The sequence below is a fragment of the Salvelinus sp. IW2-2015 genome, linkage group LG26, assembly GCF_002910315.2.
Source record: "Salvelinus sp. IW2-2015 linkage group LG26, ASM291031v2, whole genome shotgun sequence".
NCBI classification, from domain to species: domain Eukaryota; kingdom Metazoa; phylum Chordata; class Actinopteri; order Salmoniformes; family Salmonidae; genus Salvelinus; species Salvelinus sp. IW2-2015.
This window is the reverse complement of record NC_036866.1, coordinates 9340954-9354424: the sequence shown is the minus strand read 5'-3', so window position 1 is coordinate 9354424 and position 13471 is coordinate 9340954. Positions and strand designations below refer to the sequence as shown.

At 39.4% G+C, this 13471-nt stretch overlaps 2 protein-coding genes across 3 annotated transcripts; one reads left to right on the top strand and one right to left on the bottom strand.

Annotated features, from left to right (window-relative positions):
* Nucleotides 1-824: 824 nt before the first annotated feature.
* On the bottom strand, nucleotides 825-5319 carry LOC111952379 (U6 snRNA-associated Sm-like protein LSm4). Its single transcript, XM_023970987.2, has 5 exons — nucleotides 5191-5319; nucleotides 4498-4539; nucleotides 4233-4331; nucleotides 2565-2748; nucleotides 825-2405 (listed from the first exon to the last, which is right to left on the bottom strand). The coding sequence occupies exons 1-5, from the start codon at nucleotides 5191-5193 to the stop codon at nucleotides 2275-2277; spliced, it is 459 nt and encodes a 152-aa protein (XP_023826755.1). The 5' UTR covers nucleotides 5194-5319; the 3' UTR covers nucleotides 825-2274.
* A 14-nt stretch (nucleotides 5320-5333) lies between these two features.
* LOC111952378 (pyroglutamyl-peptidase 1-like) lies at nucleotides 5334-12572 on the top strand. Of its 2 annotated transcripts, XM_023970984.2 has the most exons (5): nucleotides 5334-5505; nucleotides 8128-8180; nucleotides 8818-8934; nucleotides 9057-9289; nucleotides 10986-12572. In XM_023970984.2, exons 1-5 carry the CDS (start codon nucleotides 5472-5474, stop codon nucleotides 11176-11178), a joined length of 630 nt encoding a protein of 209 aa, XP_023826752.1. In that variant the 5' UTR covers nucleotides 5334-5471; the 3' UTR covers nucleotides 11179-12572. The 2 variants fall into 2 exon arrangements, with proteins under 2 accessions (XP_023826752.1, XP_023826754.1); XM_023970986.2 differs by lacking the exon at nucleotides 8128-8180 and having other exon boundaries at nucleotides 5336-5505.
* Nucleotides 12573-13471: the final 899 nt, after the last annotated feature.

The following is a 13471-nucleotide window of genomic DNA, read 5'->3' as shown; positions in this document are numbered from 1 at the left end:
CTGTTCTGAGGGCAAAATGGGGTGCAACTCAATATTAGAAAGATGTTCCTCCTAATGTTTTGTACACTCAGTGTATAGTCGGGTGGTTGCGGATGTGTTAGCATCAATTGCGGGTGGGTGCGGGTGAACAGCTGACCTGTGCACCACTAATGTACGCCTACATTCATACAGGGCTATTATCATCATGAGTCACAGGCCCTCTGATGTCCATTGTCTACTAGCTAACTGTACTAGTTCCAGTTAATTAGTATGGGGACAAAATAATTGCAATCTATAGTATTTGTTGTTTGACACGTTTTGCCGTCTACGTTTTAAACTATGAGCAAAGAAAAAGGCTAGTAGTTCTTGGATTGGCATTAACTCTATGGTTATAATTTTAAAATGGAAAGACAGAAAATGTTTATTAGTCAAAAGCTTGAAAGCTTTATCTTGGAGAGAACTGTTTGTCATTATCTCAGGGGTCTTTATCTGTGGCATATCTTGGCAGAAGAAAACCTTATACTGGAGACCATTAACCATCTCTCCCCCTCATTCACACACACATCAATACCCTATTCTCTCTCATAGTAGTTCCCCACAATGGTTCGAAATTGTGGCTTACAGGGACATCTAATACTTAGGAGTAATGCTATAGCCATGGATTTGGGTATAGAGTAACTTCAACATTCATTAAAGTATCTCTCATAATCGAGGTCTCTACAAACTAAAAGAAATGCCAGCAAAGCCGGAAAAAGAAAGCCTATTAGCTTGAAACTTCTGTTAATGGAATCTTTCACAACGTCCTGAAAGTGCAGTTAGAAACAAAATACATTCACCACAGGCAGGAAAAGGCAAACGAGCGTTTTTATGGCTGAGCTCCAAACTTGGAGAACAAAATTCTGCTAATTTGTTCATCGAAGTGCTACATAACTTTGATATCCAGGGTCATATTCTTCAAGAAAGAGATGTGGTACATTGGTCTCATAACATTTATGGGACACTAAACCAGTGCTTAGGGAGTTTGGTATTGAAAAACACTTTTTTGCCTGATACAAATATTTCAGAGGTAATAGAGAAACCATCTCCTCATAATTTCCACCAACCCCTTGTCAAAGAACTACCATGCCTTTTACATTTTCAATTGAAGCTAGCTTTTCATGCAAATGAAAGTGAGAATGTTTTTTCCAGAGCTTCATTTTTTAACTGAAACTAACAGCGATTATGTTCCATTCCGATTCATTTCAAAACAGCCACAAGACATGCAACACCACAGTAATAAAACTCATAGAACAGCATCATAAATCAGTCACCATCTCACGTGATATTTAACTCCATGAATTATAGCGTCATGTTAATCAGGCCTGCATTATTGCTGATTCAGCAGCTGTGTGATTGCGGTTGTGCTTTAGGGGGCTAGAGAAAGGGTTACACCAGCTTTGTTATATGCATGCTTGATTGTTTATGTTGACTTTTTATAGCTGGTTAGTTAAAGAACATAAACATACTATGCAAATTGTGTTTTGTCATTTTAGAGGTAAGGTAACATGATCGTAGCAAAATACCTTTTCATTCTGTATGTAGACCCATTGAAAACAAATCCGATAGTTTTTGTTCTTTCATACATTCAAGTACAGTATATTTAACAAAAAATGTATTCTCATGTTCTTTTGTATAGGCTAAATTACAACATTATTGTCTCATGTTACAATATGCAAATAAACTCCACAAAAGTAAAACATTTAGAAACCCCCAATTGGGACTCTGAAAATAAACTGTCAAGACTTCTTGACATTTTTTTAACCAACTAGGTATTGTTCCTCATATAACACAATCAACTTAAGTCTTCAAATTCCAAGGGCATAAAATGGATGCCAAAAATGGGTGCTTTACATAGCTTACATTACACTGAAGACAATTGGGTACAATCAACGTAGTAGATTGCTCTGGACACAATAAAACAATAACATTGAACTTCTCAAATTTCGGTTACTGTTGAGTTCTTGAGGACGATAATTACATGTTTCTGATGGTGGCCCAAATTGATAACAAAACAAAAACTTTAAGGCAAAAATCTGTCTACAAAACCCTGCCTTTTCTGCACAGAATATTCATAGTTCTCACATTGTGATTTCACAATTGGTGGAGGTCAAACACACATGGCTAAAAAATGGCAGTGAGGGAGCAGTAATGGCCATTACACCAGCCATTGTGTAAGGTGACCTCCACTGACTGATAGCGTTGTCATTCTGTGAAAACTACACTCATTCCTTACATTTGACCTGTCTGTTCCTCTCCTCAGTGCTGGTTCTTGACTCCCTGAGGTTTGCCACCAGCAGGCTTCTTCTCCTGCTGCTGCTGCTGCTGGCCTCTGCCCACTCCTGGCATGCCCACTCCTGGCATGCCCCGACCACGGCCTCCAAACACACCTAAACATAGAGCATGCATATACAGCATGACACAAACCATTTCAACAAGGAAACATTTAGAAAATGATACTGTCATATAGGCCTCAATTGCTTCACACTACAAGCACCCCAAACAAATTTTCCCCATTTGCCACTCCAGAGAGAGGGGTTCCATCTTACCTCTGCCTGCTCCTCCCCCTCGACCCTTGCCCTGCTGTTTGTTCTGCTGCATGCCCCCTCGCCCGCGGCCCTTGGACACCACCTCTTCCTTCACCATGTCGATGATCTCATCAGGGATACGCAGGTACTTTATAGTGCTTCCTCTGATGTAACACTCAGGCATCCTCCAAAATTTATCTCCATCCTAAATGATGGGAGCGAATGGGATAAGGAGAGTTTCAGCGTTAACTTATTCTTAGTACAATTCCTACAAACTGAATCTTTTGACTGTCTATAGTGCCATCTTGTGGTTATACATGGTAATTTTTCTGATCGTTGATTCGGAAATAAGACTTGGCCATGTAGCAAGCCTCTTTTAGAATCGGAGAGCAAAATACTTACACACTCATCTCTAACATGTAGGCTCCACATTCCCGAACAGTACCATTACAAGTCAAAATGTTGAACAAACTTAATTTCAACTTACTTTTTACCTGTTGTCCCTATGTCAAAGGTAATCTAACATAAAATATCCACAAGGAAGTGTTATCAACACGATCTGCAGTTCGCTGGTCTGTATTTACGGTTTTTACTTCCAATACTGATGCAATTTGCACAATATAGCCGAACCTAACCGAATGGCAAACACTTCCTGCCGATTGCGAGGAAAAGTGCTTCGGTCGACTACGTTCGGTCACATTCGGCTATTGTTTACATATTGTGCTTTGCGTGCAATGCATCAAGAGATATAAAACACACAGTGAGAGAACCTACCGGCGCCGCAAAAAGTCAGGTAACCAACCCTTTCCTGTGGATAACCTTTCTCCACCTGCTGCCAAAAGGACCAACAGCATGTTCAATCGGTAAAGTAAGTGTAAATATAATTTTATTCAACATTCTGTCTTGTAGAGACTATTGCATCTTTTTTAGGGCGACTTCCGGCAGACTGATAATCCATGGAGTAACCATGATAACAGTCTGATGTTTAGGCAACAATCTAGCCTATTCATTTGTGGTTGTCACTCACAAGCAACCAGTGGTGGAAAAAGTACTCAAAAGTCATACTTGAGTAAAAGTAAAGATACCTTAATAGAAAATGACTCAAGTAAAAGTCTCCCAATAAAACACCCACTGAGTAAAAGTCTACAAGTATTTGGTTTGAAATATACTTAAGTATCAAAAGTAAATGGAATTGATAAAATTATACTTAAGTATCAAAAGTAAAAGTATTAAAAATGTCAAATTCCTTATATTATGCAAACCGGACAGCACAATTTTTTTTTCCCCCCAAAATTTTTTACAGATAGCCAGGGGCACACTACAACACTCTGACAGTAATTTACAAACAAAGCATTTGTGTTTAGTGAGTCCGCCAGATCAGAGGCAGTAGGGATGACCAGGGATGTTCTCTTGTTAAGTGTGTGAAATGGACCACTTTCCTGTCAAAATGTAACATGTCTTTTTGGGTGTCAGAGAAAATTAATGGACTAGAAAGTACATTATTTTCTTCAGGAATGTAGTGAAGTAAAAGTTGTCAAAAATATAAAAAGTAAGGTACAGATACACAAAAAAACTACTTAAGTAGTACTTTAAAGTATTTTTACACCACTGCAAGCAACCATGTACATATTTCAGATCAGTGGTCACAACTATTGAGTCTCGACAAGTACTCATAGACAAACCCTTTACCCTTGAGGTGCAGATGACTTCTCGTAAATTTATATTCATCCAGTTGTCACAACTGACCAAGTGTCCATTATACGTCTCTCCATTCTTCAACTCCACCAACTGAGGAGTATAGGGAAGAAGAATTGGGGTTAGAAATGTTTGTACCACAAAAACTAAGGACCAAATCGATATGAATAAACAGAGAGACATTTGAACTCACATGACTCAAAACTATTAGGAGTAAAATACCACTAGACAAAAATGTACTAATTGAATCCGTCCTTACCATAGGGTGGTTCTGTGCAGTCTTCAGCAAAGATAGAGGTAGCTGTGAATTTCAAATATAGAGTGAAAAAGTCATTATAAACTGGGTGGTTTGAGCCCTGAGATCTGATTGGCTGAAAGCCATGGTATATCAGACCGTATACCACGTGTATGACAAAACATTTAGTTGTACTGCTCTAATGAAGTTGGTAACCAGTTTATAATAGCAATATGGCACCTCGGGGGTTTGTGGTATATGTCCAGACACTCCACGATGCGTCGTGTTAAGAATAGCCCTTAGTCGTGGTATATTGGACATATATCACACCCCCTCGTGCCTTATTGCTTAATTATACCAGTACATGTTCAGAACACGTGTAAAGTTAGCCATGCACATTTTTGCCAACTAACGTTAGCTGGTATACTAACCAGTTAGCTAGCACGCTAGGTCACATTTGACTTGAAATGCAAACCGTGTTTAAATACAAAATTAAAATCTATGTTTATTCTTATAGTAGCTATTTAATATTTTGTGTTAGCTATTAGCGTTAATACAATGAATTAGCAATTTAACTACGTTCACGTTACATTAGCACATAGCTAACGTTAGCTGCATGGTAAACAACAGCCGTGGGTTTGTGCTCGACCATTCCACGGGTCCCACACAAGCAAATAACAGTCGTCATATTACTGTAACTGTAAAATATATACTTACCATTATAACAGATTATATAACAAACTATCCGGTCAATTTAACTGAATCTTTTGGGCATTAATTCTTTGCTAACGTTTAACGTGCGGAAGTTTAACGGAAGTTGTCGCCACAAGTGTACCATAAGTCAATACGTCAGACTCAGCGAGAAAAACGAGACGCAAAAAGCAGCTCGAGAAATAGATGACTGCTTTGGAAGGACAGCAAAATCGGAGACAGGAAAGCTGCGTTCCTTGTTCAATTTAGAATAACAACCGAAAACATTCTCTACAGATACGAAGAATATGGATAATAGTAAGCGGAATGTTGTTGTAACAGGTTAGTGGGTTTTCCTCTACTTGCTCGACTACGTAATTTCTAGTTGGTCTTTTCAGTCAAGCTCGACACATTAATAATGTGTTTCTTGTATTCGAAAATAAAAACAGGCCTATGAATAACTGAACATACTAGACATAATTGCACTATTGTATAATGTTAGGAACGTGTCAAGGTATACCCTGACCTACTATGTTGCAGAATAATATGAAAGTTGTAATATTTCAGACCTCCAGTAATGAGGCTATTTGGCCCATTTTGCATGTGTTCCTAGTGTTTTACTAAATCAAATTCTAGTTTCAAAAAACATTGGTTTTACATACTGTTGCAGTCTTAAACAGAATTTTGAAACTAGTAAAGCTTTATAGTCATACTGTATTTCTTCTGTGTCCCAGAGACAAAGGGCAGTTGAAGACGGGATAGCCCGATAAAATATATGTAGATTGCCTGGGAACAGAGGGCTTCACAAAAGAGAATTGGCCAGCTGCCGACCCTCGCTTGCTCCTTTTCACCTCCCTGTCAGACAGACAGATCCCTTGGTCTCCAAGGGAACAACAGACCAGCCCATTAATCCCATAGGGATTCAGAGTGGTGTCTCAACGTTACTGCAGCCACAATCACACATACACTCAGTGGTGGAAAAAGTACCCAATTGTCATACTTGATTAAAAGTATAGAAACCGTAATAGAAAGTTACTCAAGTAAAAGTGAAAGTCAGCCAGTAAAAGTCTAAAAGTATTTGTTTTTAAATATACCTAAGTATCAAAATTAAATGTAATTGCTAAAATATATAGTATAAATCATTTAAAATTCCTTATATTAAGCGAAGCAGACGGCACCATTTTCTTGTCTTTAATTTACCGATAGCCAGGGGCACACTCCAACACTTGAACATTATTTACAAAATATGCAGAGGCAGTAGGAATAACCAAGTGTTCTCTTGTTAAGTGTGTGAATTTGACCATTTTCCTGTACCGCTAAGCATTCACAATGTAACAAGTACTTTTGTTTGTCAGGGAAAATGTATGGAGTAAAAAGTACAATATTTTTGGGGAAATGTAGTCAAGTAAAAGTTGTTAAAAAATATAAATAGTAAAGTAAAGATACCCCAAAATCTACTTAGGTAGTACTTTAAAGTATTTTTACTTCAGTACTTTACACCATTGCTTACACTATACTGTGTATACAAAAGTATGTGGACTCCCCTTTAAATTAGTTGATCTGGCTATTTCAGCCACACAATGCAATCTCCATAAACAAACATTGGCTGTAGAATGATGAGCTCAGTGAATTTCAACGTGGCACCGTCATAGGATGCCACCTTTCCAACAAGTCAGTTCGTCAAATTTCTGCCATGCTAGAGCTGCCCCGGTCAACTGTAAGTGCTGTTATTATGAAATGGAAACATTGAGGAGCAACAATGGCTCAGACGTGAAGTGGTAGGCCATTCAAGCTCACAGAATGGGACCGCTGAGTGCTGATGTGCATAGCGTGTAAAAATCGTCTGTCCTCGGTTGCAACTCTCACTACCGAGTTCCAAACGGCCTCTGGAAGCAACGTCAGCGCAAGAACTGTTCGTTAGGAGCTTCATGAAATGGGTTTCCATGGCCGAGCAGCCACACAGCAGCCACACACAATGCAAAGCATCGGCTGGACTGGTGTAAAGCTCGCCGCAATTGAACTCTAGAGCAGTGGAAACGTGATGAATCATGCTTTAGCATCTGGCAGTCCGACGGACGAATCTGGGTTTGGCAGATGCCAGGAGAATGCTACCTGCTCCAATGMATAGTGCCAACTGTAAAGTTTGGTGGAGGAGGAAGTCTGGAGCTGTGATTCATGGTTCGGGCTAGGTCTCTTAGTTCCAGTGAAGGGAAGTCTTAATGCTACAGCATACAATGACATTCTCGACGATTCTGTGCTTCCAACTTTGTGGCAACAGTTTGGGGAAGGCCCTTTCCTCTTTCAGCATGAAAATGCCCCCGTGCACAAAGCAAGGTCCATACAGAAATGGTTTGTTAAGATCAGTATGGAAGAACTTGATTGGCCTGCACAGAGCCCTAACCTCAACCCCATCGAACACCTTTGGGATGAATTGGAACGCTGTCTGCGAGCCAGGCCAACATCAGTGACCTCACTAATGCTCTTGTGGCTGAATGGAAGCAAGTCCCCACAGCAATGTTCTAACATCTAGTGGAAAGCCTTCCCAGAAGATTCAAGACTGTTATAGCAGCAAAGGGGGGACCAACTTCATATTAATGCCACTGTTTTTGGAATGACATTCTCGACGAGCAGGTGTCCGCAAACTTTTGGTCATGTAGTGTATAAACGCATTATAAAGCTAGCTTTTTATGGGATTTAGCTTTTTTTTGAGTGGCTCTTCTAGCATAGGTTCTTAGGAGAGTTGTTTTTTTCCCCTTCAAGCAAATGTATTGCCAATCAAACCTGGCAAATGTTTGTATAAAATGTTTTTATAAATGTGTTTAACACAGATGTAGACCTATAAGTAAGCAACAATCTCAAGTTAATTGAACTTTGAGAGAAGCCAACCTGACATTGAACACATTACACACAAAAATCTACAAACAAACAATTTTTTTTTTTTTTAAACGCTGCCATATTTTTTAGGGTTTGAGCCATTTGGAGCGCACACCATTAATGCCAGTTGGGTAGCAGTCCAGGTATGTATATATTGCATATTTTACATAGGCTATATTTAATGAATTAATTATGTATTCTGCCTGAAAACAGTCTCTATAACTCTAAGGATTCGTTAAGGATTYGTTTATTTTCCTGACAATAACTCAAAACCGCCTACCTTGTTCATACCTGTTTGGTAGAACACATTTGTTGTCATGGGATGACAAGTACATCTCACTCAGCAAATTTCTTGCTACATATTCGCCATATGTTAGCTATATAGTGTGAGCGAAGCATTATATGGCTGAAGTGGTGGTGTGGGGCTATTGGATAGGGACAATGGTTTTCAGGGTGTCTAGACGTACTTGATAAGGATATTAAAAGCAAACAAAGGGCTGCTTTGTCGCAGGGTCAGGCTGTGGTCAAACAAACCTTAGTCAGCGCTAAAATTAGAAATGTTCTCCTCCAGATTCCAGATATTTCCATCTTTGTCCTTTCCCAATTTTTATTTTTATGATATCGTCCAATCATATTTCTGTTGTGTTCGTTTTTAAATGGACTGAATAGATAAAGTAAAGATGACATCTATTTATTTGAAAAGCAATGAGTGTCGAAATAATGTGAAGACATTTCTATGATCTTTTATGAATATGAATCACCTGTCTTCTTTGTTATAAGGAACTGAAAAGGCTGGGCTTGGGAAAGGACGTAGACCTGCATGTGTATGAGGTGCCTGTCGAGTACCAGGCAGTCCAGAGTTTGGTTCCGTCATTATGGAAGCAGTATCATCCCCAGGTAAGAAAGCAACAAATGGACTATCCTGTCTCCTTTCCTGCTGGTAATATATTCAATATTAAAATGATATGCACCATTTTTTAATTAGTTTGTTTTGTGTCCTTCTCTGCATGGGGAATTAGTTAGTGGTCCATGTTGGAGTCTCGGGTATGGCCACCACCGTTACCTTGGAGAAATGTGGCCGTAACCATGGCTACAAGGGTCTGGACAACAGCCGCTTCTGTCCCCATTCTCAGTGTTGCATTGAGGGGGGTCCTGACTACATTGACTCTGTTATTGACATGGAATTGGTCTGCAAGAGAGTGACAGCCTCTGGCCTAGGTGTAGCAGTGTCCGTCTCAAAAGATGCTGGCAGGTAAACATCCTCTTGCTGTGTGCCTTTGTGTTTGCGACATTATTTTTTTTAGCAATGTGCATGCATTAGTTCAAATAATATTTTAGGTCTATGTTTTCCCAACTCTTACTGTAGAACCACGACTTAGAGCAGTGGTATTCAAACTTTTTCCACCAGAATTCCTGGGACCCCATTTTTTTCCTCAAGAATTTCTTGCGACCCCATCCCAAATCGAATGACAAACTTAAAATCTTAAAAATAAACCAATAAATACATTTAGTCAATAAAATAAAAATGTCTAATTATCTTTCTCAAAAACATTTGTATATTGTCCCATACAATTTTTACATTTATTTTTATTTCACCTTTATTTAACCAGGTAGGAAAGTTCTCATTTACAACTGCGACCTGGCCAAGATAAAGCAAAGCAGTGCGACACAAACAACAACACAGAGTTACACCTGGACTAAACAAACATACAGTCAATAATACAATAGAAAAAGTCTATATACAATGTGTGCAAATGAGGTAGGACAGGGGAGGTAAGGCAATAAATAGGCCATAGTGGCGAAATAATTACAATATAGCAATTAAACACTGGAGTGATAGATGAGCAGAAGATGAGTGTGCAAGTAGAGATACTGGGGTGCAAAGGAGCAAAATAAATCAAATAAATAACAGTATGGGGATGAGGTAGTTGGATGGGCTATTTACAGATGAGCTATGTACAGGTGCAGTGATCTGTGAGCTGCTCTGATAGCTGGTGCTTAAAGTTAGTGAGGGAGATAGGAGTCTCCAGCTTCAGTGATATTTGCATTTTGTTCCAGTCATTGGCAGCAGAGAATTGGAAGGAAAGGCGGCCAAACGAGGAATAGGCTTTGGGGGTGACTAGTGAATTATACCTGCTGGAGCGCATGCTACGGGTGGGTGCTGCTATGGTGATCAGTGAGCTGAGATAAGGCAGGGCTTTACCTAGCAWAGACTTATAGATGACCTGGAGCCAGTGGGTTTGGCGACGAATATGAAGTGAGGGGCAGCCAACGAGAGCATACAGGTCGCTGTGGTGGGTAGTATATGGGGCTTTGGTGACAAAATGGATGGCACTGTGATAGACTGCATCCAATTTGCTGAGTAGAGTGTTGGAAGCTATTTTGTAAATGACATCACCGAAGTCAAGGATCGGTAGGATAGTCAGTTTTACGATGGTATGTTTGGCAGCATGAGTGAAGGATGCTTCGTTGCAAAATAGGAAGCCGATTCTAGATTTAATTTTGCATTGGAGATGCTTAATGTGAGTCTGGAAGGAGAGTTTACAGTCTAACCAGACACCTAGGTATTTGTAGTTGTCCACATATTCTAAGTCACAACTGTCCAGAATAGTGATGCTGGACGGGCAGGCAGGTGTGGGCAGCGATCGGTTGAAGAGCATGCATTTAGTTTTACATGCATTTAAGAGCAGTTGGAGGCCATGGATAATCTGTACTACAATAATCTGTACTCTTGATTTTTTTGTTCACCAAAAAATAAAAAATACATGTTTTATTTTATTTAAGTTTTGGCCGAATTTGAATGCCGCTGGCTTAATGGGTGTCTCAGGAAGAGTTGGGATATGCAAAAAACACATTTTCAATTCACACATGCATAGGATAAATATAAGCACCCACCAAAGTATTATTATTATTAGAACCATTATCTTCATTCCTGTCTTTCCTGACAGATACCTCTGTGACTTCACCTACTACACCTCTCTGTATCTGAGCCATGGGCGCTCAGCGTTTGTCCACGTGCCTCCCATAGCAAAGCCTTATAGTGGAGAGGACTTGGGTAGAGCCCTTCAAGCCATCATACAAGAGATGCTGGACATGCTAGACAGAGCCGAAGAGAAGATCCACTGCCAGCACGTGCACTAAGTGACATGCTAGACAGAGCTGAAGAGATGATCCACTACCAGCACGTGCACTAAGTGACATGCTAGACAGAGCCGAAGAGAAGATCCACTGCCAGCACGTGCACTAAGTGACCGGCGAAAGCCAACTGCCTTTACCCCTTACACACAGGAGATATTATGCAGTTAACCACAAATAGCCCAATAATGGTTTTGTTTTATTACCTCTTCTGGTGCAAATTAGGAAATGGCAACGAAACAGACACTTCCAGTTGACTTATTCCAGAGAAATGTTTTCACGTTCTTCGTTAATGTTGCCTCAAGCACTTTACCTGGCCCAGCAGTTTTTTTTTATCTTAGTGGTTATGGATAGAGGTGAGGTGAGTAAAGCTGATCCAGGTCTAGTGTTTAGGTGTAACTTGAGCTTTCTCCACATCCTCTCTAGATAGCAAGAGTTGCTTCCGTGTTCTGGGGAATTGAACTGGAATTACTGGAATTGACAGAAGGGAGCCACCTGCTTGCGTTAAGTGCTACTCTTTTTGAATCTGTTTTCATGGTTTTGGCTCTTTATCCATACTTTCACTGTAATCTCAGAAACAGTGTATGGAAAAGCCCTTTTCTACATCAACTCACTGTACAAGTTCCACATTATTTATTGGGGTCTTTCCTTTTCCCTTTCAGTTATTTTAAGGAGAATTTCTGCCTTTGGTTGTTAATCATCATCTTGAAGAGTTGTTTTTCTTACCAGCCTTTTCATTGAAGTCTGAGGCATCCACTTGTTGGTACTACTTAAGTCATGCTAGTACTTCCTGGATTGATGTATATTATGAAATGGTGCTTTCATAATGTGTTTAGTTGGATTTATATGTTCTGAATGTACCTGAAACATTTTCTGTAAAGCATTATTTAAAGAGAAACTCACATTGTTTTTGCATATGTCCCCCGTTAGTTATCTGAACATTTTTGTTTGTCGTTTTTTGCAAAACTTTCAAATGCAAAATGTTGCTCTTTTACATTGATAGCTTATTGTTTCTTGAGTCTTTTTTCTTTATAAGAAGTTGTAAATTTGCCTTCTTTTACTAAGGTATCAAGGAATGGGTTGGTTGTATCAATAATTTTTTTGTCTGTTTGCCCAATTTTGACTGGTAGCTGTTTGGTATTGTTTGACAGATACAGCATTCGTTCAATGAACTTCATCAGATCAGTATGCTTATCACAGTGAAATGCCTTTTACTGTACTAGTGCACAGGATGTAGACAGCCAGGTGAGAATTAGACCCTGTACTTGCATTTCTATAGCACTTTCATTTTTACTTAATCAAATTGTTTTGGATGTTTCAACTTTATGAACATCGGTGAGTAGGTTTAATTTTGCTCATGTTTTTATTTGTCATAAATAACACTTTGTTTTCTGTAATTTATTTATTTATTTTTATTTCACCTTTATTTCACCTTTATTTGGCCAAGATAAAGCAAAGCAGTTCGACACATACAGTATAACTGTAATGGCTTTCGTCGGTAGAAGGAGAGGAGGACCAAAGCGCAGCGTGGTGCGTATCCATAATTTATTAGAATACTTCTCAATATGAACAAAAACAATAAATAGACGAAAAACCAACGTAGCTACAGTCCCGAACTAGAGAACACAGAAAAAAACAGGAACACACGAACAGGAACAATCACCCACAAACCAACAGTGAAAACAGGCTACCTTTAATATGGTTCCCAATCAGAGACAATGCAAAACACCTGCCTCTGATTGAGAACCATATCAGGCCATATGACAAACCTCAACATAGAAACACATAACATAGACTGCCCACCCCAACTCACGCCCTGACCATACTAACTAAGGACAAAAACAAAGGAAAATAAGGGTCAGAACGTGACAGTAACACAGAGGACACATGGAGTAAAACAAACATACAGTCAATAATACAGTAGAAAAATAAGTCTATATACAATGTGAGCAAATGAGGTGAGATAAGGGAGGTAAAGGCAATAAATAGGTCACGGTGGCGAAGTAAATACAATATAGCAATTAAAACACTGGAATGGTAGATTTGACAGTAGATGAGTGTGCAAAGTAGAAATACTGGGATGCAAAGGAGCAAAATAAAAAAATAAATACAGTAGGGGAAGAGGTAGTTGTTTGGGCTATTTATAGATGGGCTATGTACAGGTGCAGWGATCTGTGAGCTGCTCTGACAGCTGGTGCTTAAAGCTTTGGTCAGTTGTTGGTGAGTGGTTTTGTAACGATCTTCGTTGGGAGAAAAAGAGGAGGACCAAAGCGCAGCGGGTAGGTGTTCATGATGAATA

Bases quoted from the DNA above. Each gene is read 5' to 3' on its own strand.
- LOC111952379 (XM_023970987.2), bottom strand. The intron at 4,332-4,497 runs GTAAGGACGGAT...TATACTCCTCAG, and splicing joins CTGCACAGAACCACCCTATG to TTGGTGGAGTTGAAGAATGG. The intron at 2,749-4,232 runs GTAAAGGGTTTG...CCCATCATTTAG, and splicing joins AAGTCATCTGCACCTCAAGG to GATGGAGATAAATTTTGGAG.
- LOC111952378 (XM_023970984.2), top strand. From the start codon at position 5,472: ATGGATAATAGTAAGCGGAATGTTGTTGTAACAG. The intron at 8,181-8,817 runs GTATGTATATAT...CTTTGTTATAAG, and splicing joins CCAGTTGGGTAGCAGTCCAG to GAACTGAAAAGGCTGGGCTT. The intron at 8,935-9,056 runs GTAAGAAAGCAA...ATGGGGAATTAG, and splicing joins GGAAGCAGTATCATCCCCAG to TTAGTGGTCCATGTTGGAGT.